Source organism: Apodemus sylvaticus, chromosome 2, assembly GCF_947179515.1.
Source record: "Apodemus sylvaticus chromosome 2, mApoSyl1.1, whole genome shotgun sequence".
Classification (NCBI taxonomy): domain Eukaryota; kingdom Metazoa; phylum Chordata; class Mammalia; order Rodentia; family Muridae; genus Apodemus; species Apodemus sylvaticus.
In genome coordinates this window covers 187,150,993-187,178,744 of record NC_067473.1, presented here as the reverse complement: position 1 = coordinate 187,178,744, position 27,752 = coordinate 187,150,993, and the positions used below count along the sequence as shown (strand labels likewise).

The window sequence follows — 27,752 nt, the reverse complement described above, 5'->3', positions numbered from 1 at the left end:
GTATACATGGTATTTTGCCTGCATGTCTATGCATTATGCATATGTCTATGCATTATGTTCATGCCTGGTTCCCAGAGAGGCCCAGAATAACATGTCAGATCCCCGGAAGTGGAGTTACAGGCAGTTGTGAGCTGCCACGTGGGTGCTGGGAATTGAATTTAGGTCTTCCCAAAGAGCAGCAGGTGCTGAACCATCTCTCCAGCCCCTGATATTTGCAATTTTTTATACTTTCAAGACATTTGATAATTTAAAACTAGTTTTGGTAACTCAGTCAAAACTCATAAATTATAACATTTCTTCAAGAGAGATGGCTCAATGTATAAAAATGCTTATGACCGCCTTTAATCCCAGCACTTGGAAGGCAGAGGCAGGCGGATTTCTGAATTTGAGGCCAGCCTGGTCTACAGAGTGAGCTCCAGGACAGCCAGGGCTACACAAAGAAACCCTATCTCTAAAAACAAAAAAACAAAAAAAAAATGCTTATGATCAACCTAGCAACCATAATTCAACCTTGGGTTACATGACAAGGTCAAAGGAGAGAACTAATCTCCATATTCAAACACACACACACACACACACACACACACACACACACACACACAGAATGAAACATAAAGAAGAAAGTCGTATTGTATGCTTAGTGCCGTTTGTTGCCAATGGAAGTTTGGAAAGTTTTGTTCATTTTTGTTTTTTGTTTTTTTCCAAGACAGGATAGCCTTGGCTGTGCTAGAACTCACTCTGCCGACCAGACTTGTCTGGAACTCAAAGAGATCTGCCTGTGACTGCCTCCAAAGTCTAGGGTTAAAGATGTGCACCACCCAGCAGGGCAGTGGTAGGGCATGCCTTTAATCCCAGCACTTGGGAGGCAGAGGCAGGTGGATTTTTGAGTTTGAGGCCAGCCTGGACTACAGAGTGAGTTCCAGTATAGCCAGGGCTACACAGAGAAACCCTGTCTCAAAACAAAACAAAAAAAAAAAACAAAAAAGAATTGTATTTTAGTGACAGTTGTTAGGTTTATTTATTCTACTCCTTTAGAGGAATAGTGTTATAAAACTTTTTTTAGGGCTGGAGAGATGGCTCAGTGGTTAAGAGCACTGACTGCTCTTCTAAAGGTCTTGAGTTCAAATCCCAGCAACCACATGGTGGCTCACAACCATCTGTAACGAGATCTGATGCCCTCTTCTGGGGTGTTTGAAGACAGTTACAGTGTACTTACATATAATAAATAAATACATCTTTTTTTAAAAAAAACTTTTTTTTTAAAGTTGAGGTCTTCACAAGTGCGTTTGAGCTATGTTTTAGGAATTAGCTATTGAATTAATGTAGCATTTCAGAAATATTTGTTTGAATCTGCATACTTGGCTCTACAGCAAAAGCAGTGAATGCTGTCAGTTTTTTACAGTTGATTTCCATACTTTGTAGCAAGGAACCAGTATCAAGTTCTGGGGAAGATAACATTCTCTTTCCTACCAATCCTCCCCGGATCACTGAACCAGGTGTTATGGGCTGCCAGGCTTAAGGAGTATCACAATTACACTTTCATTTCTTACTTTTTCATCTGAAAAGTTACTTCTGGGTCTTCCTCCTCCTTCCTTCCTCCTCAAGCTACAGAACCTCCCTTTTCTTTTTCTCTAGATTACTCCCTTTCTTCTAGAATTGCCTCCCTTTTAAATTTTCTTTAGAAAATTTAAATGTTAAATTTAGATGTTCGATCGTATATTTCACATGGAATGGTGTGTGATTTTGCTTCCACTTTCTCCCCTCACAAGTGGTTTTTCTGGGTTGAGGAGCTCTTCGCGGCTGGAGAATTTGTGTGTTTTCAGAAGGTGGCACCATTCCCACGGTAATTACTACCATGAAATTCTCGCAGAAGCTTGAAAACTTCAGTCCAGTGGGCAAAGCAAAAACAACCCAGTTATGGGTTGAGTCATGTTTGAGAGGGACAAGTGGGAATTAGTGAATGGATGAAGTCAAAATTGGGACTTTATTATACGACTTAATAAAGCCGCAAGAACGAAACCTCTGTTGGAGAATTGAAATTTTATGTGTGCATGTGGTGTGTGGAGTGAATTTGCAGAAGTAGGTTCTCGCCTTCAGGTGGTCAGGCTTGAAAGTACCAGTTGAGCAGTCTCACAAGCCAGGCCCTGAAAGACAGAAAAATGTAAAGCTCACCTTCAAACAGAATTTAGGAAAAGCAGGAATAAGTATAAACTGAGTGCTTCCACGACAACTTTCTCTTTGCCACCTCAAGGCAGAAACTGGGCATAGGTGCGCGGAAGCTGCAAAAGCAGCTTCCAGAACTTCCCAAGTTCTTAAGGGGTGCTGTTGGGTGAGAACAACCCTCACCTTTACACCTTTCGCGTCCTGCCACGCCCCCGCGTCGCCTCCTTCCCCGGGGCGTTTGTTTACGTGACGTTGCGTAGTAGGCATGCCCCGCCCCCGTCCCTGCGGGCCGCCGCGTTTCCCGCGCCTCGCTGCTTCTCCCCTTAAAAGGACAATAGAGGCCGCGGGGACGCGCGCGGACGCCCTGCCCTCTCCCCGCCCAGCCCGCGACGCGCACGCGCCCGTATGCAAATCAGCTCGATTCAAGAGAATTTGGTCCCAGGAGCCGCGCCTGCGCAGAGGGAAAGCGGAATCTATACCTCCGTCCGCGGTAGCAACTGAAGAACTGCTGGAGACAATCTTTCTGGACTCGGCGCTGGCGGAGGGAGTGCTTGCAGGGGGTTGGCCTGGTGCAGTTTGCACCGTGGGGACGTTGCTGCGCGTGGAAGGTGAGTGGTTCTTGTCCAGACACCCGTGCAAAACTGTCTCCAAGGTTTTGCTTTCTGTGATTTTTTTTTTTTCCTTTCCTCCCTTTACCTCCCCCGCCTCCTCCGTCCTTCCCATACACAAACACACAGGAAGTTTTGTCTTGGAGATGGCATTGCGGGGAGCGCTCCCCTCGTGCTCTCCGGACTCCAGATTCTTTTGTACAGAGGTGTTGGAGATGCGCTTCTTAATTGGAGAGGATATTTGAGGTAAACCGAAAGTCAGGGTGTGGGGAAAGTGAGTGCAGCTTGGAAACGAACGAGCAGCGGCGGACTTGCATCCATGCTGAAGGTGACAATGACTTTTCTCAGTCGTAGTGTTCCCTGCCGACCTCGAGAGCAGGGTCCGGGTCACAGATCCTGTGTGGGCTCTGGCCGGGGGCTCGGGCGCCGCGTGCACCCGCGTGTTGCGCTCCCGCGGCGCTCGCGATGGTTTGCACGCGGGTGAACAACAAAGCCGGAGCTCGGAAACTAACTTGCCACTGCCTGGAGACAGCGGCCACACAGGCTGAAGGCAGCGGGTGAGGGCCAGCGCCGGGGTTGCGCGACGCACGCGGCGTGGCGTTGTTGGAGAAGTCCGCAGGGACGCGGCTGCGACAATGAGCGCGCAGCACGCGGTCTTTGCACTCGGCCGGTGCCGAGTGGTCTCTGCAGCCCAAAGTTCGCTGTCCGTCTGGTCACCTGTAGCGTGGGTGCGGGCGACACGGGAGGGGTGGCCGTGACCTGCGGAACCCAGCCGTGCGGATGAAGGTGGCGGCGCGGTCCGCTGCGTGAGGCACCCAACTCTTTTTCTTTCTTTTTTGTGTGTGTGCTTCACCTGACAAGCCACGTGCTTAGGGCCGCGACCGTGCTGCATCCCAGTGTCCAGCTCGGAGTGAGCCGCGGGATGCGGTCGCCGTCGGGGCTGTCGGGAGCAGGACAATGTGATTTCCTGGTGATGGCGTCTTGCCAGTTTCTAAAGCACAGCGAAAGTCGCCAACTCGGAGCATACGCACGGCGGCGGGGACCTCCGGGCGTTTCTCATCCGGGACTCCGCAAAAGTTTGGCCCTAGGGGCCAGCGGCTAAGGACACCCGAGCTCGCGTGGGTCCCAGGGCGCGGGTCCGGGTCGCCCCGACGTCGCCGATGCCGCCGGACAACAAAGGGCCGCGTGTGCCCTAGCGGCGCGGGCCGGGCGGGGCGCGGGGCGGCTTTTGTCCCTCAGGTCCTCTAGGAAACTTCAGCGGCGGCTCTGCGAGGCTGTGTCCGTGGGGGCGCCTCGGCCCGCGGGTCACCCGTGCGGCGCGACAGAGTGCCGCTCGGCGGGGCGCACGCGTGGCCGGGGCTCCGCGGCACGGGAGGCCGCGTCTGGGAGGTCCGTGCATCCGCCTTTGAAGTGGAACTGTTGCCATGTTTGAATTACGTCAGGCCGAGCGTGCGGAGCGGCCCCGGAGCAGAGGCGCGGCCTTCGGGCGGCGCCGGCGGGGCGCGGGCCGTTGTTCCAGCGCAGGTGAGGGCGACGAGTGGCGCGTGGTGCCCGGAGACCCAGGAGCGCTGGGCTCCCTCGAGGAGTGGCGCTCCGCGCCCTACCCCAGGACCTCAGACTACACGCGGCGAAGTTTCGGGGCGCCGGCACTTGCTCCTCCTGGTAGTGGGGACAGAGGAACTAGGGTGCGTGCCGCCTTTGTGTGTTTACACGTGGGGCGATCGGCGAGGCGCAGGGCAGGTTGGGCTGGGCAGCTTTTGAAGACGGTACAGTTCTGGTAACCGGCACCCCAGTCCGCCTCTTGTTATTTTCTTCTCACCTTTCCTTACTGCAGGTGAAGAATGACTGCGGAGCCAGAAGTGCACCGAACCCCTCTCCCCCCTCCATGTTAGGAGTTCGTTCCGAGTAGGCTCTTCGTCTTCTCTTAATGTTTTCTAAAGAAGGTTCAGGCAACTTTTTTAGTAAGAGATGTACGTAAAACTTGTTTCTGGCAGTGTACGGAAAACACCTGCTTTTGAATTGAAGTTTGTCAGACTTGAAAATAATTTTAATGATTTTCGTGCTGCAGAACTGAACGCGAAAGTCTGGGGTTCGTTTTTTTGAGTTCGGGAAAAGCCTAAATGAGTTTAACTTATTCAGAGGATGATTTGAAGGGTGTTTTGTATTTTGACTTTAAAGTATGCAGGACTCAAGATAAATCTCAGATGACCTTGAGAACTGCATTTGGGGAGTAGGGCTTTTTAGAGATAAAGGATGCTGGGAGAAGTTGCCAGAGTATCACTCTGCTAGGGAGCCCTTGCTAGTTTCACGATTCCTGGGAACTGGGGCTGGCCTTCTAGTTACCCTCTTACACTTTTTTCAAGCTAACTTTTTGGTATGTGGCTCCAGGCATAGCTCAAAAATTATGCTCTTTTGACACATGGATGCTTCTTTGGTATTTGGGGTTTGCTTGCAGTCTAGACAATCCAGCCAGCAACACCGTATCTGTTGTGTCTTTCACGATTTCTCCTGTGTTTCAGTTAGCTTGTTTTCATCTAGATGTGGCTTCGACTGGGAAATAGTATTTTATGAAGTGAAGTGAGTGTCAAGAAAATAAAAACTTTATATATTACAACCTTGGCTTTCCTTTGGGTGACTCCAGGGACATGTGAAAAGAACACGAGGTACTTTGTAAATATTGTTCTATTTTTGCTTAAGTATTTTTTAGACTACTTACTGCAAGACTTCAGTTTCCTAGGAAAGTTTTTATGCACACTTTATGTAGAACTAAATTATTCTGTTATAATCAAGTCATGTCTGTAAGAGATTTGAATGAGTTAAGAGAAAAAGAAAGGCAAGATCTTCACTGCTTTCTGTTATTTTTGTGGGTGGTTGGAGATTTTTAAAGAATATCTGTGTATGTGTATCTTCATATATGAGGCCAGGTGACTCTTAGGGAAGTTGGATCTCTCAACCACATGAATTTAAGGATCAAATTCAGGTAGGTGGTCAGGCTTTATTGGCTGAGTCATCTTGCCAGCTCTGTTTTAAATACCCACCTTTAACTTGCTATGCTTGTTTTGAACCCCATGGTATAACACCTGTTAAGTGTTGTACCAACTCCACAAGAGGTTAACCTGCCTCTGCATTCCAAGTGCTTGGGCCTTTAGGCCTGCCAGCCAGCTAAGATAAGCCTTTAAATGGAAAAATCTTTTGTTGTTGTTTTTGTTCTCTCTCTTTCTCTTTCTAAGATTAATTTATGTGCGTTGGCATTTTGCCTGTATGTATGTCTGTGTGAGGGTGCCAGGTCCCCTGGAACTGGAGTTACAGTTGTGAGCTGCCATGTGGGTGCTGGGAATAGAACTAGGGTCCAGAAGAACAGCCATAAATCCAGCCTCAATGGAGAAAAAACTGTTAAGCCAACTTCCTAAGGCTGCTTTGAGGACAGTTAATTTCCCATGCCAAGCCCATAGCTAGTTGCTTTGGAAATATGTCCTCGGGGTTGGAAAGTGGACATCTTGACAGTAGATAATACTAAAGCTTGGTTCAGTTCCTTTGCCCAGAGAAACCTTGAATGCTGAAGGAAAAGAGTGGGGGTGTGGCCCCTCCCCCACCATCAGAAACCAGTTCTGGGAAGGCACTACCCTCAACTTCTGTTTGTTGTTCCAGATCTGATTCAACCATTTTACACCAGAAAGTCCTGTGAAGACCTAGTAAATGTCACTGCTTTGTTCCTGATTTCTCTACAGTCCCGCCAGGGGGTCCCTGCACTTTTGAGACTTTGCAGATTTAATGAGGAAATTCTTGATGTCATTTGGTTCTCAAATTTGTTTTCTTCTTAAGAATTCTAGTATTGTAGGAATAATCTTAAAAAATCTATTCTAAAAAGAAAGGCTTTTGTTTCCAAGGTGAGAAGGCTTTCTTTCTCCACCAGGAATGCAAAGGTCACAGATAGTTGCTTTTACAGATTTATTTTGTTGTAGTACAAAAGTTGAAACCTGAGCTAACATAATTCATTTTGTTGTATATTTTGTTTCCATCTATTAATACACAAAATACATGTTGTGTATTTTGTTTCCATCTATTAATCCACAAAATACATGTTATGTGTTTTGTTTCCATCTATTAAAAGTTTGATTGGGTTTGACATTTTTATGTGGTTAATGTTAATGAATGCTGGATTGAAGTAGGCTCATTTCTCCTAATTGCCCCCTCTTGAAATAATAATTTTGTACCATTTGTTATAAAAATTGTTTACTATTAATCTTCTTAGTAATTCATTTCATTTACATTTTCTAGAAATACTTAAACTTTTTTTTAAACTATAGGAGCCCATAGATTAGAAAGTTACTTTTGGAAACTTAAAACCTTTTTGTTAATTTATGTGTATAAATGTTTTGCCTGCATGTATGTATGTGCACCAGATATGTACATGGTTCTTGCGAAGGCCAGAAGAAGGTTTCAAATCCCCTAGAACTGAAGTTAATAGATGTCTGAGATGGGTTCCTATCCATCCCTTGCCAGGAAAAGTTTATTCAAAAAAACTTTTCCATGTCTTCATTCTTTCAAAATTCACGTAGTTTTTATTCATGTGTGTGGGTTTCTACACGTGTGAGCCACCATGTGGGTGCTAGGAATTGAACCTGGGTCCCCTGGAAGAACAATAAGTGCTTTAAACTGCCAAGCAATGTTTAATGCTCTTGGTTTTTTTTTTTTTTTTTTTTTTTTTTTTTTTGGTATTTTTACAAGACAGGGTTTCTCTGTGTGGCCCTGGCTGTCCTGGAACTCAGAAATCCACCTGCCTCCCAAGTGCTGGGATTAAAGGTGTGCGCCACCACGCCCGGCTTAATGCTCTTGTTATAAATTATTATTTTCTTTATAATAATATAGTTGTTTTTCTAGTCTTTGCCCTTTATGTATGTTCATCTTTGCTATCCTGCTTTTTTGGAAGTACACAGATGGCCCATTTCTGTGTGTAGAGTTAGTACCTGGGTGTAATGTATGGCCTCTCGTCCTGCCAGGGTTAATTAACTCTGTGTGTGTGTGTGTGTGTGTGTGTTTTGGTTTATCGAGAAACACTCTGTAGCTTTGACCATCCTGGAACTTGCTCTGTAGACCAAGCTGGCCTCAAATTCAGAGGTCCATTTACCACTGCCTCCTGAGTGCTGGGATTAAAGATGTGTGCCAGGGCTGGAGAGATAGCTCAGCAGTTAAGAGTACTGACTGCTCTTCCAGAGGTCCTGAGTTCAATTCCCAGCACCCACGAGGATGCTCATAACCATCTATATAATGGGGTGCCCTCTTCTGTGTCTGAAGAGCAGTAGTGACCTCATACATAAAATAAATCTTTAAAAGAAAAAAGTGTGTGCCACCCACCACCTGGCCAGGGTTAAGCAATAAGTGAGATCTTATTTATTTGTTAAGCATTTTATTTAATAAATAAAAGTGTGAGAGAACTAGGCATTGTGACACAGTCCTGTAATCCTAGACTGGGAGATTAGGGGGAGAATCAAGAATTTGAGGTTATCTTCAACTATATGGTGAATTGAGGACCTCCTGAACACATGACAACCTCAAAACAATAAAATTGAGTTGATTGCACATTCTTAATCCCAACACTGGGGAGGCAGAGTCAGTTGATTCTGAGTTCAAGGACAGCCAAGGATACACAGAATTCCTGTCTTCAGCAATCAACTAAGCAAAACAATAAAATAATGATGAGGGGCTTGGAGAGGTAGCTCAAAGTTAAGCACATGAATTTTGGAGGACCCGGAGTTCAGGTCTTAACGCACACAGCTGCCTGTAACCCCAACTCCATTGGGGTTACATGCTCTCTCTGACCTCCACTGGTACCCACACAAATGAATATATGCACACATGTAAAAACCCATACACATGAATAAAAACTAAGTGAATTTTGAGCCGGGCTGTGGTGGCGCACGCCTGTAATCCCAGCACTCTGGGAGGCAGAGGCAGGAGGATTTCTGAGTTCAAGGCCAGCCTGGTCTACAGAGTGAGTTCCAGGACAGCCAGGGCTACACAGAGAAACCCTGACTCGAAAACAGAAAAAAAAAAAAAGTGAATTTTGAAAGAATGAAGACATGGAAAAGTTTTCCTGAATAAACATTACCTGGCGAGGGATGTATAGGAAGCCATCTCAGACAGAATGTCAGCCTGAGTCCTGGAGTGGCTAGTTGTCAAATCTGATTTGGCCCTCTTGGAATACCAGTATTACAAGGTGGGAGCAGCTGGTAGGCAGGATTAGATTCTGAGAAGCTTTGAATTCATTGCCAAGGAGTTCAGAACTTAGCCTGCCGCCAGAGTTGGTACCCTGGATGATTAATATTTGAGTTGTAGGGCTGCTGAGATGGCTCAGCAGGTAAGAGCACTGACTGCTGTTCTGAAGGTCCTGAGTTCAAATCCCAGCAACCACATGGTGGCTCACAACTATCGTAATGAAGTCTGATATTCTCTTCTGGTGTGTCTAAAGACAGCTACAGTGAACTTACATATAACAATAAATAAATCTTTAAAAAAATATTTGAGTTGTAGAAGATAAGCAAGTTAGTCCTGACAGAAGATCAGTCTCCAAGATGGACAGAGAAAATTAAGCAGCAGAATATGTAAGGATCTTTGAGATCTGCTGGAGGGCCATGGACAGAGTGAGAAGTAATCAGTTAATTTTTCAGATTTTTGTCTGTGGGCTGTGGATCATAACCAAGGAAGCTAGACACTGAAGAAAAGATTTGGAGGGGGCAGTATTATCATCAGTTTGGGACATTTAAAGATTAGAATGGTTCGTAGTCACAAAAGGAAGAGATTGGATCTGGTCAAGGATGTTGGAGAATTTCCTGAGAGTGGACTAGTCCAAACTAATGGCAAAATGTGATGTTGTGGGAGAGAACTCGCTGGCATTATTAAAACCGTCAGTTGAGTTGCATAGTGGATGCAGCCCTCCTGGTTCATCCTTACCACCACAAAAAGCAGTTGTCAGTGCTGAATGCTTGCCAAATGCTAGCCCTCCTGTTGGTCTTTACTATGCAAGAGTTGGGATTTAGTCCTATTTTAAGATGACATTAAAGGTTAGGAATGCACCTGAAGTTTGGGCCAGGTGTGTTTCTGTCATTCCTACTTTTTCCCTGAAGAAAATACTCAGTCGAATACACAGGATATACTCTAGGAATAGAAAGCTTTATATTGCAATTATGTACAGATCTTACCAAATTCAAGGGGAAAATGTATTTTGGTATTTTTCATATACTTGTTTTGTAGCATCATTGTCAACAACTGAGGTTTGAGGTTTTACTTTAATGTTACTGAAGGGCCAATGCAATCAGAAGCAATTTTGTTTGTTTGTTTGTGTGTTGTTTCGAGACAGGGTTTCTCTGTACAACCCTGATGGTGCTGGAGCTTACTCTATAGACCAGGGTGCCTCTGACTCAGAGATCCACCTGCCTCTGCCTCTGAGTGCTGGGATTGAAAAGTATTTGCCATCATGCTTGACTAGAAGCAATTTTCTCTTTTTTCAAAAAGAATAAATTTTAATTATGTCTAAGTGTGTGTATGCATTTGGGTATGTGCATAAATTCAAGTACCAGTGGAAACCTTCCTTTGGACAAGCAAGTGCTCTTAACCACTGAGCCATCTCCAGCCTCCCTAAACATTTTTTTAAATACCACCTAAACTTCAGAGGCCTGGGTTTGTGATTTAATTTTTAACCTCTCAGTAGACTTGTTCATGAGTTTGTATGCCATTCTTTAAGGTGAGTTTTAGGCTCTGCCAAATGCAGGCACAGTTAAAAATGCTTCAGCATATGGTTTTTCAGAGATAGGATAAATCTTTGGAGCTCTTGGCAAACAAGTGGGGGTCTACCTCTACTCAGCTTCCAGGCAAATTAAAATTCATTGCTTTAAAAGTGTCCTGGTAAATTTGGAAGCATTAATGCAGAGAACAGGCAGGTATCTAGGAGAGGAGAGGAAACAGTAATGACCTGTTGGTCTCCTACTCTCCCCCTGAGTGCTCATCAGTGACTTTCATTGAGTTCTGTAGCCAAGGGGCCTGGCAGTGGGAGAAACAGGAAGCTTCTTCTGTTGACCCTTTGTGGAGAGTGTTACTCCAGTTACACTTTGTTTGCTGGGTCCTGTGAGCGCAGGTGGTTAAAGAGAGCTGCAGTTGATTCAAAGCTACCATGAGCTATTGCAGCAACTTGTGACCCTTACCATGTGGTTACCAGTGGGTTTTCATGTTGACTTTCCTATTTTCCCTTTTTGTCTTTGCTTCTATTCTGTAGTATCTGCAGTGGAGTGGATTGTCTAACAGGTAGGTATCTTTCCATCTGTTTTGATTTTTTTTTTAAAGGATTTATTTATTATTATATTTAAATACACTGTAGCTGTCTAAAAGATGCACCAGAAGAGGGAGTCAAATCTCTTTACCGATGGTTGTGAGCCACCATGTAGTTGCTGGGAATTGAACTCAGGACCTCTGGAAGAGCAGTCAGTGCTCTTTTTTTTTTTTTAAGATTTATTTATTTATTTTTATGTATACTGTAGTATACTGTAGCTGTCTTCAAACACCCAGCAGAGGGTTTCAGATCCCATTACAGATGGTTATAAGCCACCATGTGGTCGCTGGGAATTGAACTCACAACCTCTGATGAAAGAGCAGTCAGTGCTCTTAACCTCTGAGCCATTTCTCCAGCCCTAAAGGATGCTTTTTAGTTTATTATTATTATGTCTTATGTATATTTTGTTTGCATGTGTGTCTGTGTAACCTCATATGTTCTGGTGCCCAAAGAGGCCAAGAGACGACGGTGTTAGATCCCTTGGAACTAGAGTTAAAGATGATTGTGAGTCACCATGAATATGTTAGGAATTGAACCTATGTCTTATAGCAGCAAGTGCACCTAAGTATTCAGTCATTTCTGCAGGCTCTTTTCTTATTTTACATAGTATCTCATATGGTCCAAGCTTGCCTGGAATTCCGTGTACTGTGATTAAGGTGTGCGTGTGCGTGTGCGTGTGTGTGTGTGTGGTGTTGGGGGAGCTGCTATGTGCATGAGTATGCAGTGGAGGCCAGCAGAGTTTTGGATGCTCTGGAGCAGGAGTTATAGGAGGTTATGAGCCCACCCATGTAGATGCTGAGAACAAGAGTAATAATCCTGAGCCATCATTCCAACTTAGACCTTAATCTTTCATATGGAAGGTTAGCTCACCTCTTTTGTTGTTCTAATAGTACCTTTAATTTTATTAATAGAGCATAGTGTTTATAATCATTCATGCTCTATAATTTTTACCAGCTATTCACTTTGCAACAAACTAACCACACTTTGATATCAATGTGAATAGAATATTTATACAAGGAAGTTAAAGGAAAGAGTGTGTATGTTGAATGGATACATTATTACGTATTAACTATATTGTGGATAATAAATTAGAAATCATAGCTTGTGGTTTCTGGTCTGCATGCATTTATGACTTTGAGATGCAGTTTGTATGCTATAAAATTTACTATTGGTAAAGCATATATAGTTCTGTGGGTTTAGATACTCAGTTTGTCATTGCCACCACTATCTGTACCTTTAGAGAAGACATTGCAATTTTAATCACTATTTTAAGTCCTTTCAGATTTTTTGCTTTGTTTCTAAATCCCTCAAACACATACATGCAGATGAGAGTGTGTGGGGTCTTCTCTGCTGTGAGCTGCACCTGACTTAGACTCAGTCAGAAGCAGGTGATGGCATATAGTGCAGAATGGTGTGGTGAGGATGCTTGCCTGTACAGGTAAGATAGCTAGCTGAGTAAGCTATTTGAGCAAGTGAGACAGTGCCACAGGAACCACTTACAGATTCATAGAGTTGGGAAGAAGGACTGCCACCAAGTTGCCAGACCCACACACCACCTTCTCAGATATATAGTATGATGGAGGGGAGGAGCTCTGCTGTGTCTGTGAGTTTGCTCTAGAGATTTTGAACATAAATGACTCCTTAGCGTTTATGAAAAATATTTTCAGTTGATCAGGGTTTCCCAAACCTCAAAATGGTTAAATACAATCAGCACTTAACCAGGTATAAACAAAGTGTTTGCTGCAAGTTCCCAGGTTCCTCTTAAGGGCAGCTCAGAAGGGGCTTTAATAGCTCCTTTAATACCTCAACACCTCTGTCCAATGAAAGACTTCCTGGGTACTTTTTTGGGAGCGTGGGGGTTGGATTTGTTTTTTTCCCCCGAGACAGGGTTTCTCTGTATAGCACTGGCTGTCCCGGAGCTCACTCTGTAGACCAGGCTGGCCTCGAACTCAGAAATCCGCCTGCCTCTGCCTCCCAGAGTGCTGGGATTACAGGCATGCACCACCACTACCCTGCTCCTGGGTACTTTTTGAATAGTGCTTCATTTCTCATAGCACAGTCTAGGAGAGGCTGGACCCTGGGTCTCTGTTTCCACTTACCCTTGTTCAAGCAAAAGCCCAGACCACAGGACCCTGGTGGATTGTTAAAAGCCACTTGACAGGGGCTGGTGGCTTTTGTGTTTGTACACACCAAGGAAGTTACTGATTGACAATGACTATTGTTTAAAAAAAAAGCCTCACTGTCATAGCCTCACAATGGTCATAGCATTTCTTCACAGTTTATTAGTATGGTAAATGGACTGATCTGGTTTCTCTTCAGATCCAGTCTTGAAGGCTTATCTCACAGCTTACACAGATAGTCTGAGTGCCCTGTAGTTTTAATATGGTGTTTTTTTGCAAGGAAGAAAGGGGGGTGAGGGTAGGATTTGGAGACTGCTTTGCTGTGTGTACTTCCTTTGTCCTTGCTCAGGAGGAGGCTGAAATTTCCTAGTGCAATTGATGATTGTAAGAGGAACTGCAGACTTTTGACCTTGATGGCCAGGGTGTTTAGAGAAGAAACAGAAATATGCACCTTCAAGAACTACATTGTCTACTTTCTTGAGTCTGTCACTTGATACTGTGTAGCTAAAGTGGCTTGACTGTTTGCTAGCAAGGACATTTCTTGATAGTTTTTCCTTGAGTTCAGTTTAGGAAAAAACTCATCTTTGCAAGTCTCATTCTTTAGTTTTTTGTATCATGTAGAGTACTGTTCTCATTTTTCTTATACTATCTAATGATCCAGCTACTTTGTTTTTTTTTTTTTTTTTTTTTTTTTGTCTTAACAGATTTTGCAGGTGGCTCTTGGTTTAGACTTAATAATTAAAGAGTGTTACTGATCTTACTTATCCATTTTTGCATGACTTTAATCCTAGCACTCAGGAGGTTTTTTTTTGGATTTGGTTTTTCGAGACAGGGTTTCTCTGTGTAACCCTGGCTGTCCTGGAACTCACTCTGTAGACCAGGCTGGTCTCGAACTCAGAAATCCACCTACCTGCCTTTGCCTCCCAAGTGCTGGGATTAAAGGCATGTGCCACCACTGCCAGGCTACTCAGGAGGTTTTTATTTAAGTCAGTATTTTCAGACTTTCTTCAGTCTCCAAAAATGATACATATGCCTCTGGAAAGAGGTTACTTTTGAACCTCTTTAATTGTACTTTTCTGTGGTTCACTGAACAACACTGGACTCCTGCAAAAGATAATTAGTAGCAGAAAGGAAGTTTTGTTGCTCAGACATTTCTTGTTTTTTTGGATTTGGTTTATTTGACACAAGGTTTCTCAGTGTAGCCCTGGCTGCCTGGAACTCACTCTGTAGACCAGGCTGGCCTTGAACTCAGAAATCACCGCCTGCCTCTGCCTCCCAGAGTGCTGGGATTACAGGCGTGCACCACCACCTGGCCAGACATTTCTTTAAAAAAAAAAACAAAAAAAACCTCCCATTACCACCCTTCTTCTCCTCCCAGTACCCCCTCATGAAAGTTCTCCCCATCTGCCTTTCCCCTTCTCTTTTGAGAAGAAGCCCCCTTCTGAATGTCAACCACCCCCATTTATCTCTAAAATAACATAAGGGTGGTTCTGTGGTTATAAATTCCAACACTATATGTACAAAGGAAATGGTCCCTTTTTCTTGCTTTGTATGATGCCTTTGTGGTAATTGGTAGTTTGGTACACACATTCTCTGTCTGGTTGGTCCATTGGGGTTTAAGTTACCATGTTTATTGTCCCTCTACCCACCCTCCCATGGCAGATAACAGCAGTCCTCCTGCCCCAGCTTCCTTAGTGCTGGGATTACAGGCATGTGCCACCACACTGAGCATTCACTGTCTTTTTGTCCCCTAATCCAGATCTTGAAGTTGACCTTAGCTGTGCATCTCAGTGGTCTCCAGCCTAAAGACAGTTTCTTCTTTCCTTAGTATATTTCCATAGAGGAGTTTGATCAGAGGATTAATTTTCACTCAGCAGTGCATGGACATCATTCTAAACTCTTAAGCTTAGATTTCTTTGACTTTCATATCTTTCAGCAAAATGTGACTGTATAGAACTTCCTGCTTAACAAAGAGAACATCACCACCCCTTCCATAGAGCACAGTAATAAGGTTAATATATATGTAGCTTCTTGTCTACTTGGACAGAGTGGTCATGGTGAATGCACATACTTTCCTAGCAGAGAATTGTATTAACTCAAAGGCACAGAATAAATACCAAGATTGTTTTATTAAAGTTTTACACTCAATCTTTTTTTGGGGGGGGGGGGAGGGCTTCGAGACAGGGTTTCTCTGTGTTGCTCTGGCTGTCCTGTAACTCACTCTGTAGACCAGGCTGGCCTCGAACTCAGAAATCCGCTTGCCTCTGCCTCCCAGAGTGCTGGGATTACTGGGTGTGCGCCACCACTGCCTGGCATACTCAATCTTAATGGCCTGTGGGGTATATGAGAAACTGCAAACATGGCTGCTCCATGATATGGTTATGGTTTTTATTATAGATATGAGAGCGAGAACTACCAGAGGAGGCATCTGGAAGAGTCCAGAGCAGAGAGAGAACATGTCCAGGGCTCTCTGAGAGAGAAGGGAGAATAACTAGAGTTAGAGAATAGAGAGAGCACAGTGGCAATAGCTGGGTTCTGAGAAGGATGAGTAACTGGAGGGAGGGCGCTTGAGGGAGTTTAGGGTAAAGGGGAAGGTGAGAAGGACTAGGGTACAGTTTGAAAGATAATACAGATATTTGTGATACTAGAGTATTTGCACAAAGAAGAAAAGGAGGTAGTGGATGCCTCCTAGTGAACAGTCCTTTTCTGTATACTGGCCCTGGTACTATACTGAGTAATAGTATGGATCTGGGGCACCTTCTCTACTTTGTTTGACTTGGTATTTTATAAAATTCACTGTGCTGGGGGTTGTGTAGAGCAGAGAAAAGTCCTTGCATGTTTTTTTCTTATTGCCCTCAATCCCTTTGTCTTCATAGCTTTGAACCAGAAGAAAAGATGTTTGGTTTTCACAAGCCAAAGATGTACCGAAGTATAGAGGGCTGCTGTATATGCAGAGCCAAATCCTCCAGCTCACGGTTCACGGACAGTAAGCGTTACGAAAAGGACTTCCAGAGCTGTTTTGGGTAAGATTAGTTATGTTCCATTCTTACAGGGAAAAATGTGGGGATATTTCCATGCAAAGCAATGTGCTTATAATTAAAATCACCAGTTTTCTAATGCCTGGGTTAGTGAAGGTTTCGTGTTCTTAAAATGAGTTGGTACTCACAGCTTACTCTGCCTAACTAGTTGTTAAACCCTTTATGGTTTTAGTTGGATAAACCTTTTTGTTCTTAAAAGCGTGTTTTAAAAATATATCCTTTTGGTCTACAGAGTGAGTTCCAGGACAGCCAGGGCTATACAAGAAAACCTGTATTGAAAAAAACCAAAAAATCCAAAAAAAAGTATCCCTGCCGGGCAGTGGTAACACATACCTTTATTCCCAGCACTTGGGAGGCAGAGGCAGGTGGATTTCTGAGTTCGAGGCCAGCCTGGTCCACAGAGTGAGTTCCAGGCAGCCAGGGCTATACAGAGAAACCCTGTCTTGAAAAACAAACAAACAAACAAAAAGACAAAAAAAAAATGTATCCTTATTCTCTGACCAGTAGTGGTCCTCCTGTGTTCTTTCTGCATTGCCTTTTGAAAACAGTTACAATTTAACTTGCTGAGGAAGATGGTGGTAGTAGTATACTTAATATTCTGCCCTGAAACTTAACAGGGTATGTTAACTTTTCAATAGATACTTGAATAAAATATTTAATATTTAACCATTTTTCATAGTAAAAGATAAGTATGTTTGATAAGTAAGTATGCACTTGGATGAGACATTGATTTTGAATGACTACGTATGAACCTTTTTCTTCCTTTTTTGGGGAGGTGTTGTTTGTTCGTTTGTTTGGCCCGTGAGCTTCTAGAGATTCTCCTGCTCCTACCTCATAACATTTACATATATTATATATAAATTATAGTGTGTGTGTATTTAGAACACTTGGGGTATAGACGTGGCTCAACAATCAGGAACCCTTGTTGTATTTCCAGGGACCCTAGTTCAGTTCCCAGCACCCACACGGTAACTCTATAATTCCAGTTTGAGGAGACCCTACTTTTTCTGTTCTCCATGGCACACAACACACTGATTTTTATAAATTTTAATTTAATTTTGTTTTTTTTTGTTGTTGTTTTGTTTTTGTTTTTGTTTTTTTTGAGACAGGATTTCTCTGTGTAGCCCTGGCTGTCCTGGAACTCATTTTGTAGACCAGGCTGGCCTCAACTCAGAAATCCACCTGCCTCTGCCTCCCAAGTGCTGGGATTACAGGCGTGTGCCATCCCTACCCCCTGACATAAATTTAATTTAAGAATACTTTTAATAATTTTATGTACATTAGTTTTTATCTACATGTATGTCTGTGTGGGGGTATCAGGTCCCTTGGAACTAGAGTTACAGATAGTTGTGAGCTGCCATGTAGGTGCTGAGAATTGAACTTGGGTCCTCTGGAAGATCAGTCAATGCTCTCAACTGCTGAATCATCTCATCTCTCTAGCTACTCCCCCCCCCCCCCCCCCCCCTTTTTAAGGCAGGCTCTCACTGTGCAACCTTGACTGTTCTGGAACTCACTATACGGACCAGGGTGGCTTTGAACTGAGAGATTCATCTGTCCCTGTCTCCCAAGTGCTGGAATTAAATTAAAAGTGGCATGCACCACTACACCTAGCTTAAACGATTTTTTAATTGGAATACATTGATTTGATTGACTGGGTCTCTTTAAGCTAATTTCTTTTTAATTGACAAGTTCATATTTCTCTGTATGTTTTAATCAAGTCTATCCTTCTCATCCTTCCAACTTTAACTGTCAAGATTCGTTCCCGCCCCTCAAGAATCCACGGATGGGACAGGCTTGGTGGTGCATGCCTTTAATCCCAACACTCTGGAAGCAGAAACATGAGGCCAGACCAGTCTACAAATTGAGTCCCAGAGCAGCCAAGGTTGCAATAATGAAGTCCTGTCTAAAACCAATAAATAAAATACATTTTTAAAAATTCTTTTAAGATGCCACTGAATTCATTCACTCAGTGCTGCTTGTTTATATACATGGGTGTAGAACCACTATCGGAGCATTAATTTTCTATCTGAAATGTACTAGAGAAACAATGGGAAGAATATGTTAGAATCGTCAGAAGTTAAGTTGCATTTATGAACCATAAACGGATGTGGTTTTCTCCAAGAGAAGTCTCCACTCGAGTCCTCACGAGTGAAAAGCACGATTACATGTTGATTTCCTTTCAGGTTGCATGAGACTCGCTCAGGAGACATCTGTAACGCCTGTGTGCTGCTTGTGAAAAGATGGAAGAAGTTGCCGGCAGGATCAAAAAAAAACTGGAATCATGTTAGTTCATCTTTTTTTCTGTCTCTTAACACTGTTAACATCACCATCCCCAATTTAGGAAATTCTGTATCACCAGGATAGAAAAGGCTAAAAGAATAAAGAAAAGCACTAGGCTGGCATGGCATTTCCTAGACTAATAATTCTGATTTAGACACGGTTCCTCTTCACAGAGAGTGGCATACATACTTTAGCTCATGACACACAGATTTAGTCTTGTTTGCCTTTTGTTTACTGCTTGCTAGTTGTAGGCTTCTGGCAGGTTACAAAGCTCTTAGCTGTCCATAGAGCTATTCTAGGGCCTGAATGAGATGGTGCTTGTGAAAGAAAAAGCTAGATGGTACTGTTTTGTATTTAAGCTGTGATCAGGTCAGCAGTGTAGATGTGAATTTGTTGGCCTTTTTTGCTCATGTTACTAGAATTTTCATAATATGTATTTTTAGATATATTTGCATTTTGTGAAATTAAATCTACCTCTCCGAGTATTCCACCTGTGTGAGTGAACCATAGGGGACTATGGGATCCCTTGGGCTGAAGTTTCAGGCAGTCGTGAAATACCTGGTACTAGGCATGGCAGTCTAGTCCGCTGGAAAAGCAGCCTCCTCGTAATTTAACTTAGATGATATGAGCAACAATTTACTTTTATTTTTAAGATGTTTTTATTTTAATGTATATGAGTATCTGTCTACATGTGTATATATACCATATGTCCTTGGTACCCACAGGGGCCAAAAAAAAATATTGGATCCCCTGGTACTGGAGTTAGGTGAACACTGTGAAACCAAACCCACTTCTGCAAGGAACAGCAAATGTTTTTAATCCCTGTGCCATTTCTCTATCCCCAAATACAATTATTTTTGTGTGCCAGGGGCTAAAGTATGCAAGACTAAAGCTGTGGTATTGAGTCCCCTAGTCTAGAGTTTTGTTAAATTCTTTTATAATATTAGCTGTATTTTTAGATGTTTGTTTTTGTTTTTTGCTTTAAGACAAAGTCTCGTGTATTCCTGGCTAGCTTCCATCTCCCAGAATGACAGGGTACCTTTGAACTTTTAATTCCCCCGCCTCCCAGGAATCAGGATTACAGGTGTGAGACACTATCTGGCTAAGACTTATGAAGTTTGCTTCATATATAATATTTTGCTTAAGTAGGCAGACATTTTTCTTTACACAACACAGTGCTGTTATCTTTTAGTAGTGATAAGTTACTACAGTAGGTTTCTTATGGCCCATTAACTTAATATATAAATAAGCTTTTCTTAAATAGCTTATCTGAAAAAAACCACACATGTGGTATTTGAAGGTGATGACTCCCTTCTTGTATTGAAGGCCTAAGTAGAACCATGCCATGCCAGACAAGGGAGAGAAAATGCTTCTGTAGTTGATGAAGTTTAGGGATTAGCATATAGAATGTCCGTAAGTAGTGCTTATTCTTTTATGTCATTCATGTAACAACAGGTAGAGATATCCATGAACCCTTAACTCTTGAATATAAAACTGGTTCTCAAGTAAGCATGGGTCTAAGTGGTATTAAATATTCAGTATTTTCTTCCAGGTGGTAGATGCAAGAGCAGGCCCCAGTCTAAAGACAACATTGAAACCAAAGAAAGTGAAAACTCTGTCTGGAAACAGGATGAAAAGCAACCAGATCAGCAAACTGCAGAAGGAATTTAAACGCCACAGTGAGTTTGCTGTTGAACACTAAGAGTGATGTTTCAGTGTGTTTTATTTTTGACTGGGGCTGGGTGAATGAATCCATTTTCTGCTTATAGTCTATTAAGTACTGAGGTAGTCCCCCACCCCCTTCCTTTTTGACTTGGTTCATATTTCTGTGAAATATAACTGATATCTTAAAGTAACTAAAGGGGCTTAGGAGATCCTGGAGTGGATAAGGGACTTGCTGCAAAAACATGAGGGCCGCAGTCAGAGCCTCTCACCCACAGAAAACCTGGGTGGAGGTCTGCAAAGAGCTCATTGGAAAGGTGGATGTTGTCCAGGCCTGACAACCAGAGTTCTGATTCCTCAGGACCAACATATTAGGAGAAAAACATTCACATAAGTTATCCTCTGACTTCTACATGTACACTATAGAATGTGTATGCCTACACGCGCACGCACACACACACGCTGCAATAACAACCAAAAAATTGGGCAGATATCTCTGTTTGTGACCACAATACTCATGAGCCAGCGATAAGGTATTCCTGGGACTGAGCATTAGGTTCAGTGAGAGACACTACCTCAGTAAAGTCTGGCTTTCACATATCAATAGGTACATGAACAAAAACTCAACATTCTCTCTCTCTCTCTCTCTCTCTCTCTCTCTCACACACACACACACACACACACACACAGTACTTAAAATAGGTAGCTACTATCTCAAGTCATTCTAAGGCTGTGTCTTTAGACTGCACTGCTTAACTGGCTGTTTTATACATAGGGAATTCATAAGTTCAGGAGATATGCAGCAAATTGGTGGACACAGAATGCAACCAGAAAGTTACATTTTAGAAAAAAACTTTAGAAATCATGACTCACATGGAGAAAAAGTAGCTTCTGACCTGTCAGGTGTAAGACACGTGTGCTGTGTGTGAAAGTCAAATTCATACTCTGTTCATATAGGTTGGTAGAGGTTGTTGTGGTTATCTACATACTCAGTTTAGACTTTGGACTCTGAGAAGGGAAGCAGCCTCTTATCACTGAGTAATACGTGTTTCACCCTGAGTTTATCCTCATGGATAAAACATATGAGTATTTCATATTAATAATGTAGTTCACAGCAGGTAGAATGAACAGGTTGTTGTCTCTTTTTTATGCACTTAGTGAGTCATCCTACAGTAAAGATAAACTAAAATTGCTAGGAGTTTTGGAGGTCCTCATTCTGAAAAGCTTGTTGCCCACCTGCCTTTGTGCCTAACTGATTGATCCTCGGTGATTAAGACTTACAAATTCAGTTCTCACTTTATGTAATTATACTTAGTATTTTAAGGTCTTAGATTAAATCTAAGAATATTTCAGCTTTTAAATGTAGAAAAAAATGGTACACACTGAAATTTCAAATGGTTCAAAAAACACTGACTACTTAGAATCATGAGCCCCCCTGCTGGTGTTATTGAGAGGTTTAAATGTCATGTTAGATTTACTTCTTTAAGGTGTGGTACTCTTGAAGATTTTGTTTTTAGGAAATTGAATGCTGTTTGTTTGTTTGTTTATTTTTGTTTTTTTTGAGACAGGGTTTCTCTGTAGCCCTGGCTGTTCTGGAACTCACTCTGTAAACCAGGCTGGCCTCAAAATCAGAAATCCGCCTGCCTCTGCCTCCCAAGTGCTAGGATTAAAGTTTTACTGCCCAGCTTGAATGCCCTTTATTAAAGTGAATTAACATACTAATAGACACTAAACTTCAGTTTAGGTGTCTAATTTTATTTACGTAAACATTTATTAAGAGGCATCTGTGAGATCCTTAAATTTGTAAGCTTTTCTTTTCCTTGCAATGGCAGAGCTCAAACCCAAGGCTTTGTATGTGTGCCAGGGAAGCACATCACTACTAAACAGTACTTACTGCCCTTGTAAGCACTGCAAACAGTGTTTTAATAAGGCCGAGGAGATGGCTCAGCAGGCAACAGATCTTCCAGAGGACCAAAGCTGCCCAGGAAAGCATCCATCTCTAGTAGATCAACTGTCTATAACTCCAGCTCGAGAGCATCAGATAACTGTGGTCTTCAAAGGTGTATGCACATCTGTACATGTGTGTGCACGCGCGCACACACACACACACACACACAATTTATTATTAGACTATTAGGCTTTGTTGTTTAGTAAATGTCTAATAATTGTTTCCTTAGGTTAGAGGACCATTTGGTCTTTCCATGTCCTGGATAGATGCAAAATTTAAGTGGTGCTTGTAATCTTTACAGTCTATAGCGTAGTATCTATTAACCAAAAGACTTAATTTCTGGCATTTATTTATTATTTGCTTGCTTGCTTGCTTGCTTGCTTGCTTGCTTTTTGACATCAGTTCTCTACATAGCTCTGACTATATCTGCTTTATTTTTTGGCATATAAATACATGGTGCAAACATGCTGTTGTTGCTTTAGGCTAGTAATTTACCTTTTTTCCTTAAGTTTTTTGCCTTCTAGAGATGTGGTACAGCACCTGGACTTTGAGGTTGCCATGATGAAGCTGAAATGTCTTCTTTTCTTTTTAAATGCAGATTCTGATGCTCACAGCACCACCTCAAGTGCCTCTCCAGCCCAGTCTCCATGCTACAGTAACCAGTCAGATGAGGGCTCAGATACAGAGATGGCTTCCAGCTCTAATAGAACTCCAGTTTTTTCCTTCTTAGATCTTACCTACTGGAAAAGGTAAAAGCAAAGAGAAATCTGTGTAGAGTCACTAGTCTATCTCAGCCACTGGCCACGGTATTTTCTATGTGTGTAGCAATTGAGAATAACTGGTGGCATGAATAGGACATTGAGTTAGTAGGAATTGTGTAGACCTTGGATTATGCATGTTCTTTCTGTTAAAGATCAATGTAAGAAATACATCAGGAACCAGGCTCTGGTGGCACATGCCTTTAATCCCAGCACTCAGAAGGCAGAGGCAGCCGGATTTCTGAGTTGGAGGCCAGCCTGGTCTACAGAGTTAGTTCCAGGGCAGCCAGGGCTATACAGAAAAACTCTTAAAGAAAGGCAGACAGACATCAGGGCACTTAAATTTATATTGATGGAGCAGATTAGCTGTTCTCACAGTGCCTTGGTTTCCTTTCTGCTTGCTACGATGAAATACTTGGGTTTTATCATAGCAATATTTTGGTTCACAGTTTCAGAGTAGTGCCCATCACCCTGGGGGAGTCACAGCAATAGAAGCCTGAGAGAACCAGCTATGCCACATCCCTGTCATGGGCAGGGAGCATGTGTGAACCCTTGAGTGTCTGTGCTCAGCCCACAGTGTGTGGCAGATCCTAGACCTTTCCCACCTCAGTTCTAGATCATTAGTAATGGGGACCACTTGGACCAGATACGATTTTAAAAGAGAAATACCTTTAAAGAAAAATTAGACTTCCTAGAACGTAGAAAACGGTTTTCTGTAGTTGTGCTTAGAACTATAAGATGAAAAACAGTACAGGGTGTACAGACAAAATAAACTCCTTTCACAGGAACAACTAAGACACAAAGTCAAATCTTTAGAAACTTACATAAAAAGCAAGCAAGAAAACGTATATGTCTTCAGTTGGCCAAGAGATACTAGTTCTGAGCCAGGTGTGGTGGCCTTGAATCCTAGTACAGAGGTCGCCCTGTTCTACATAGTGAGCTCTGTATAAGCCTAAATTATATTTAGCAAAACAAAACAAAAACAAAAAAACCCTACAAACAAGTGCATAGTGAGGAGGAGCTAATGAGCTTGCTTGGTGGTTAAAGCATGTTTCAATGAAGAGCAGTTGGTGCTCTTAGAGAGGGCCTGAGTTCAGCTCCTAGCGTCCTTGTCTGGCAGCTAACAGAACTGCCTAAAACTGTAGTCCTAGCTAATTTGATATCTTTTGGCCTTAGTTATTACCTTTATACACACAGATATATTAAAAATAATAAAATAAAGGGCAAGGGCTAATTATTTGTCTGAGGTATTAAAGATGCTAGCTAAATAAAATATACTGAATAGCTAGAATTTGAAAGAGTATCGAAAGCCAGTAGCTGGATTAGCATAAGTTAACGCACAGAAAAGGTGGCAAAACTGGAAAGTAAAGACAAAAGAAGCAGAACAGAGAAAGTGAAATAATACACTAGAACAGGGCTGTGGCGGGGCAGTGGTGGCACACACCTGTAATCCCAGCACTCTGGGAGGCAGAGACAGGCGGATTTCTGAGTTTGAGGCCAACCTGGTCTACAGAGTGAGTTCCAGGGCAGCCAGGGCTATATAGAGAAACCCTGTCTTGAAAAAACCAAATCCAAAAACCAAAAAAAAAAAAAAAAGAGAGAGAGAGAGAACAGGGATGTGTAAGGACCTAGGTTCAGTCCATACCTAGTTCTGCCCAAACAAATAGAACCCAAATTAATTAGTGGTTATAGTGATTACAGTTTCAGTTACAACACTCACAGCTAGCTATTGAAAGACCACTTAGTACCTTAGTACTCTAGCAAGCAGTAAAGTATTTTCTATACAAGATAAAGTTTAAAAATTAAAGAGGGAGTAAAATTACTAGACAAACAAAGTAATAGAAACAAACCCATATAAATGGAAATGTCAGTATAATACAAATTGGAACATAACTGTGGGGGCTTGAGGTTGATCCTTGGTTTCAGCAGAAGTAGGATCCCAGGCCTTTGCTATGACCAGGAAGTCTAACTAAAGTGGAGCAGTGAGGAAGGCTATTGTTGAGCTCTAGTTTCCACACCCATGTACATGCGCACACACCCCCACACCAAATAAAGATGTGTGGACAAATGATTACCAATTTTAGGAAGTAGAAGTGGGATGAGTATCTACAATAGATAAAATATGGAAATCCTAAACAGAAAATGCATGTTTGTAATATATCTTGTTCTCTTTTTTCCCCCCATTTAGACAGAAAATATGTTGTGGGATCATCTATAAGGGCCGTTTTGGGGAAGTCCTCATCGACACTCATCTCTTCAAGCCTTGCTGCAGCAGTAAGAAAACTGCTGCTGAGAAGCCCGAGGAGGAGCAGGGCCCGGCGCCTCTGCCCATCTCCACTCAGGAGTGGTGACTGAGGTTAATGTAGAGGGGAGCAAAGAGCGGTTTAAACTTTGGAAAGACCACAAAACAAACTGACCCTCCTATTTTTAAACTTGGACACCTGCTATTCTGCCAAAAGACATTTTCTAGAATAGTTTTTAATGGGTTACTCTCCTTACCCTTCATCCAACAAACTTTGAAGCCAGTCTCTAGCTTACTGCAAGAAAAGAAGTGTACATAATATTTAAGATGCTGAGTATTTCATAGGAAAGCTGAATGCTGCTGTAAAGTGCTCTTTAAGTCTTTTTTTTTTTAAAACAATCCCCTCTAATGAATGGAATTAGGGGAATTTCAGGGGACAGAGATGGGGTTTGTTGTGTGATAAACCATATGTAGTTTAGTCTTTCTGTGGAGAGGCAGTGGTTGGGGCATTTTTAAATGGCTGGCTACATTTGTTTTCCCTCATGATAATTTGTCATAACTCAGTAGCATGACCTGCCCCTAGAAGGTAGTTAAAAATTTTTAAATGCTAAGGCGTTGCCAAGGTTCTGATGATTCAGACCTGTACTACTGATTATTAAGCAGGACAGACTGAGCTTTCTTGCAAATAGCTTGAAGGAGGAAGCAATTTCTGAACACAAAAGTAGCACCGTGTCGCCTCCCTTTATCTTCATATTGATAAGACTTTATGTGGATCTCGTAAAACAACCAGATCTCCTTCTGAGGAAGGCCTGCCTCTAGCAAGGGCAAGGCCCTATAGGGATAGTACCAAAGCATCACCACAAAGTAGAGGACACATGTGGTTAGAAACTACTTAATCAAAGTGTGTAAGTCCTGGGGATGCACGGGGCACCGTTGATGCTGCTTGGGACACATTTCTTAGAGGGCTTACAGTATGTAAATAATTGACATTGGTGTTAACACGACTGTCTAGGATTCACTGAAATCCACATGATTCAGTTCTAGCTCTGGATTACCTCAGTTGACCTTTGTGGAGGTTTTATCTATAGAGTAGTTCTTTGCCTTGTCATAGACCTTGTTAGGGTTTGGGGTTTTGTTGTTTCGTCGATTTCCTCCCACTATTTAAAGTTGACTAGAAGAGAAGAGTTGTGTGTTGAGGCGGAGTTCTTTGGTTGGGTTGACTTCTTAACATCAAGATAGCTGAATGGAGTTCCACACTCCTAGATCTCAATGGCTCAGTGGAACCCAACTGAAGTTGTCCAATTGCCTCTTCTCAAAGTTCAGGAAAAACAGTAGTGCCACTTGAGACCTCGTAGCGGAGGTATACGTGGCTGCCTTAGAGTTCTGTTTCTCATGATTATTTTAGAAACTGGATTTTAAAGTCTTTTAGAATTTCACAACAAGGAGAAGCCACAGTCTGTGGCATCCTATAGTTTTACATTGTGTATTTCTTCCTTTTGGGAAAAATCTACCTAGTACAAGCTACCATGTGCACAGACTGCCCAATGAGTGGGTCATTTCTCCACAGCCCTGGGGTAGTACAGAGTCCAGCCATTACCATTCTCCTGCGTTACTTTAACATGGGATTTTTTTTTGTACATTTTGGCTGCAGTATTGGTGGTAGAATATACTTTGATGGATCATCTCTACTTCTGTATTTATTTATTTATTACTAGACCTCAACCACAGTCTTCTCCCCTTCCACTCTCTGCCTGTAGGATGTACTGTATGTAGTCATGCACTTTGTATTAATATATTAGAAATCTACAGATCTGTTTTGTACTTTTTATACTGTTGGATACTTATAATCAAAACTTTACTCTAGGGTATTGAATAAATTTAGTCTTACTAGAAAATTAAAGTTTGTCTTGTGACTTTGTTTTAAAGGTCTCTGGTAAGATTTTTTTTTCAGGGCCAGGAGAGATAGCTTAGTAGTTAAGAGCACTAACTGTTCTTGCAGAGGGTCCAGGATGGATTCCCAGGACCCACATGACATCTCAAATCCATCTTTGGCTCTTGTTTCCAGGGCTCTGATGTCTTATGTTCTCCTTGGGAACTAGGCAGGCTCAAGAGGCACAGATGAATGAAGATAAAACGATCCACTTACATAAAATGGATATAAAGTGTTTTTTCATGGAGACATGGTATAAGCTTTATTTTTGGTGAGCAGGAGTTGGGTAGCAAATATTCTTCAGACTCTAGGATAAGTGTATATGATATACAAGTACTTCAAGCCATGGTTTTAGCTTGAATGGAATGTCAAGGGTTGCTTATCTGTGGGAAGAGTTAGACCTGTACATTTGTGTGAAACAACTTTACAGAATTATGAGGAACTTGAAATAAAACCAAATATAGAAATTTTTAGCAAAGTTTTTGCTATAGTTATGTGTCCGGGCTGGCCTCTAATCATTGTTTGGCAGGTAAGATGGCTAAGGGTATGTGCTGCTGAGCCTGGCAATCTGGAATTTGGTCTTTGGAATCCACAAGGTAGGAGAAAACTAGCTCCCACAATTTTCCTCTGTCTTTCACACATGTGCTGTGGCACACTAGAGATTGCTTTTTCCTCTGACT

The 27,752-nt window shown here is 42.5% G+C and overlaps 2 protein-coding genes across 5 annotated transcripts; one reads left to right on the top strand and one right to left on the bottom strand.

Moving 5' to 3' along the window:
• Positions 1-634: 634 nt before the first annotated feature.
• Positions 635-4,126, bottom strand: LOC127679432 (uncharacterized). Its single transcript, XM_052175345.1, has 2 exons — positions 2,643-4,126; positions 635-2,144 (listed from the first exon to the last, which is right to left on the bottom strand). The coding sequence occupies exons 1-2, from the start codon at positions 3,661-3,663 to the stop codon at positions 2,131-2,133; spliced, it is 1,035 nt and encodes a 344-aa protein (XP_052031305.1). The 5' UTR covers positions 3,664-4,126; the 3' UTR covers positions 635-2,130.
• Sinhcaf (SIN3-HDAC complex associated factor) lies at positions 2,679-27,042 on the top strand. 4 transcript variants are annotated; one of them, XM_052175352.1, is made up of 6 exons: positions 2,679-2,771; positions 16,091-16,237; positions 18,436-18,535; positions 20,085-20,211; positions 22,741-22,891; positions 25,089-27,042. In XM_052175352.1, the coding sequence occupies exons 2-6, from the start codon at positions 16,110-16,112 to the stop codon at positions 25,249-25,251; spliced, it is 669 nt and encodes a 222-aa protein (XP_052031312.1). In that variant the 5' UTR covers positions 2,679-2,771; positions 16,091-16,109; the 3' UTR covers positions 25,252-27,042. The 4 variants fall into 4 exon arrangements, with proteins under 4 accessions (XP_052031312.1, XP_052031315.1, XP_052031314.1 ...); XM_052175355.1 differs by lacking the exon at positions 2,679-2,771 and adding an exon at positions 2,931-3,017; XM_052175354.1 differs by lacking the exon at positions 2,679-2,771 and adding an exon at positions 4,232-4,295.
• Positions 27,043-27,752: the final 710 nt, after the last annotated feature.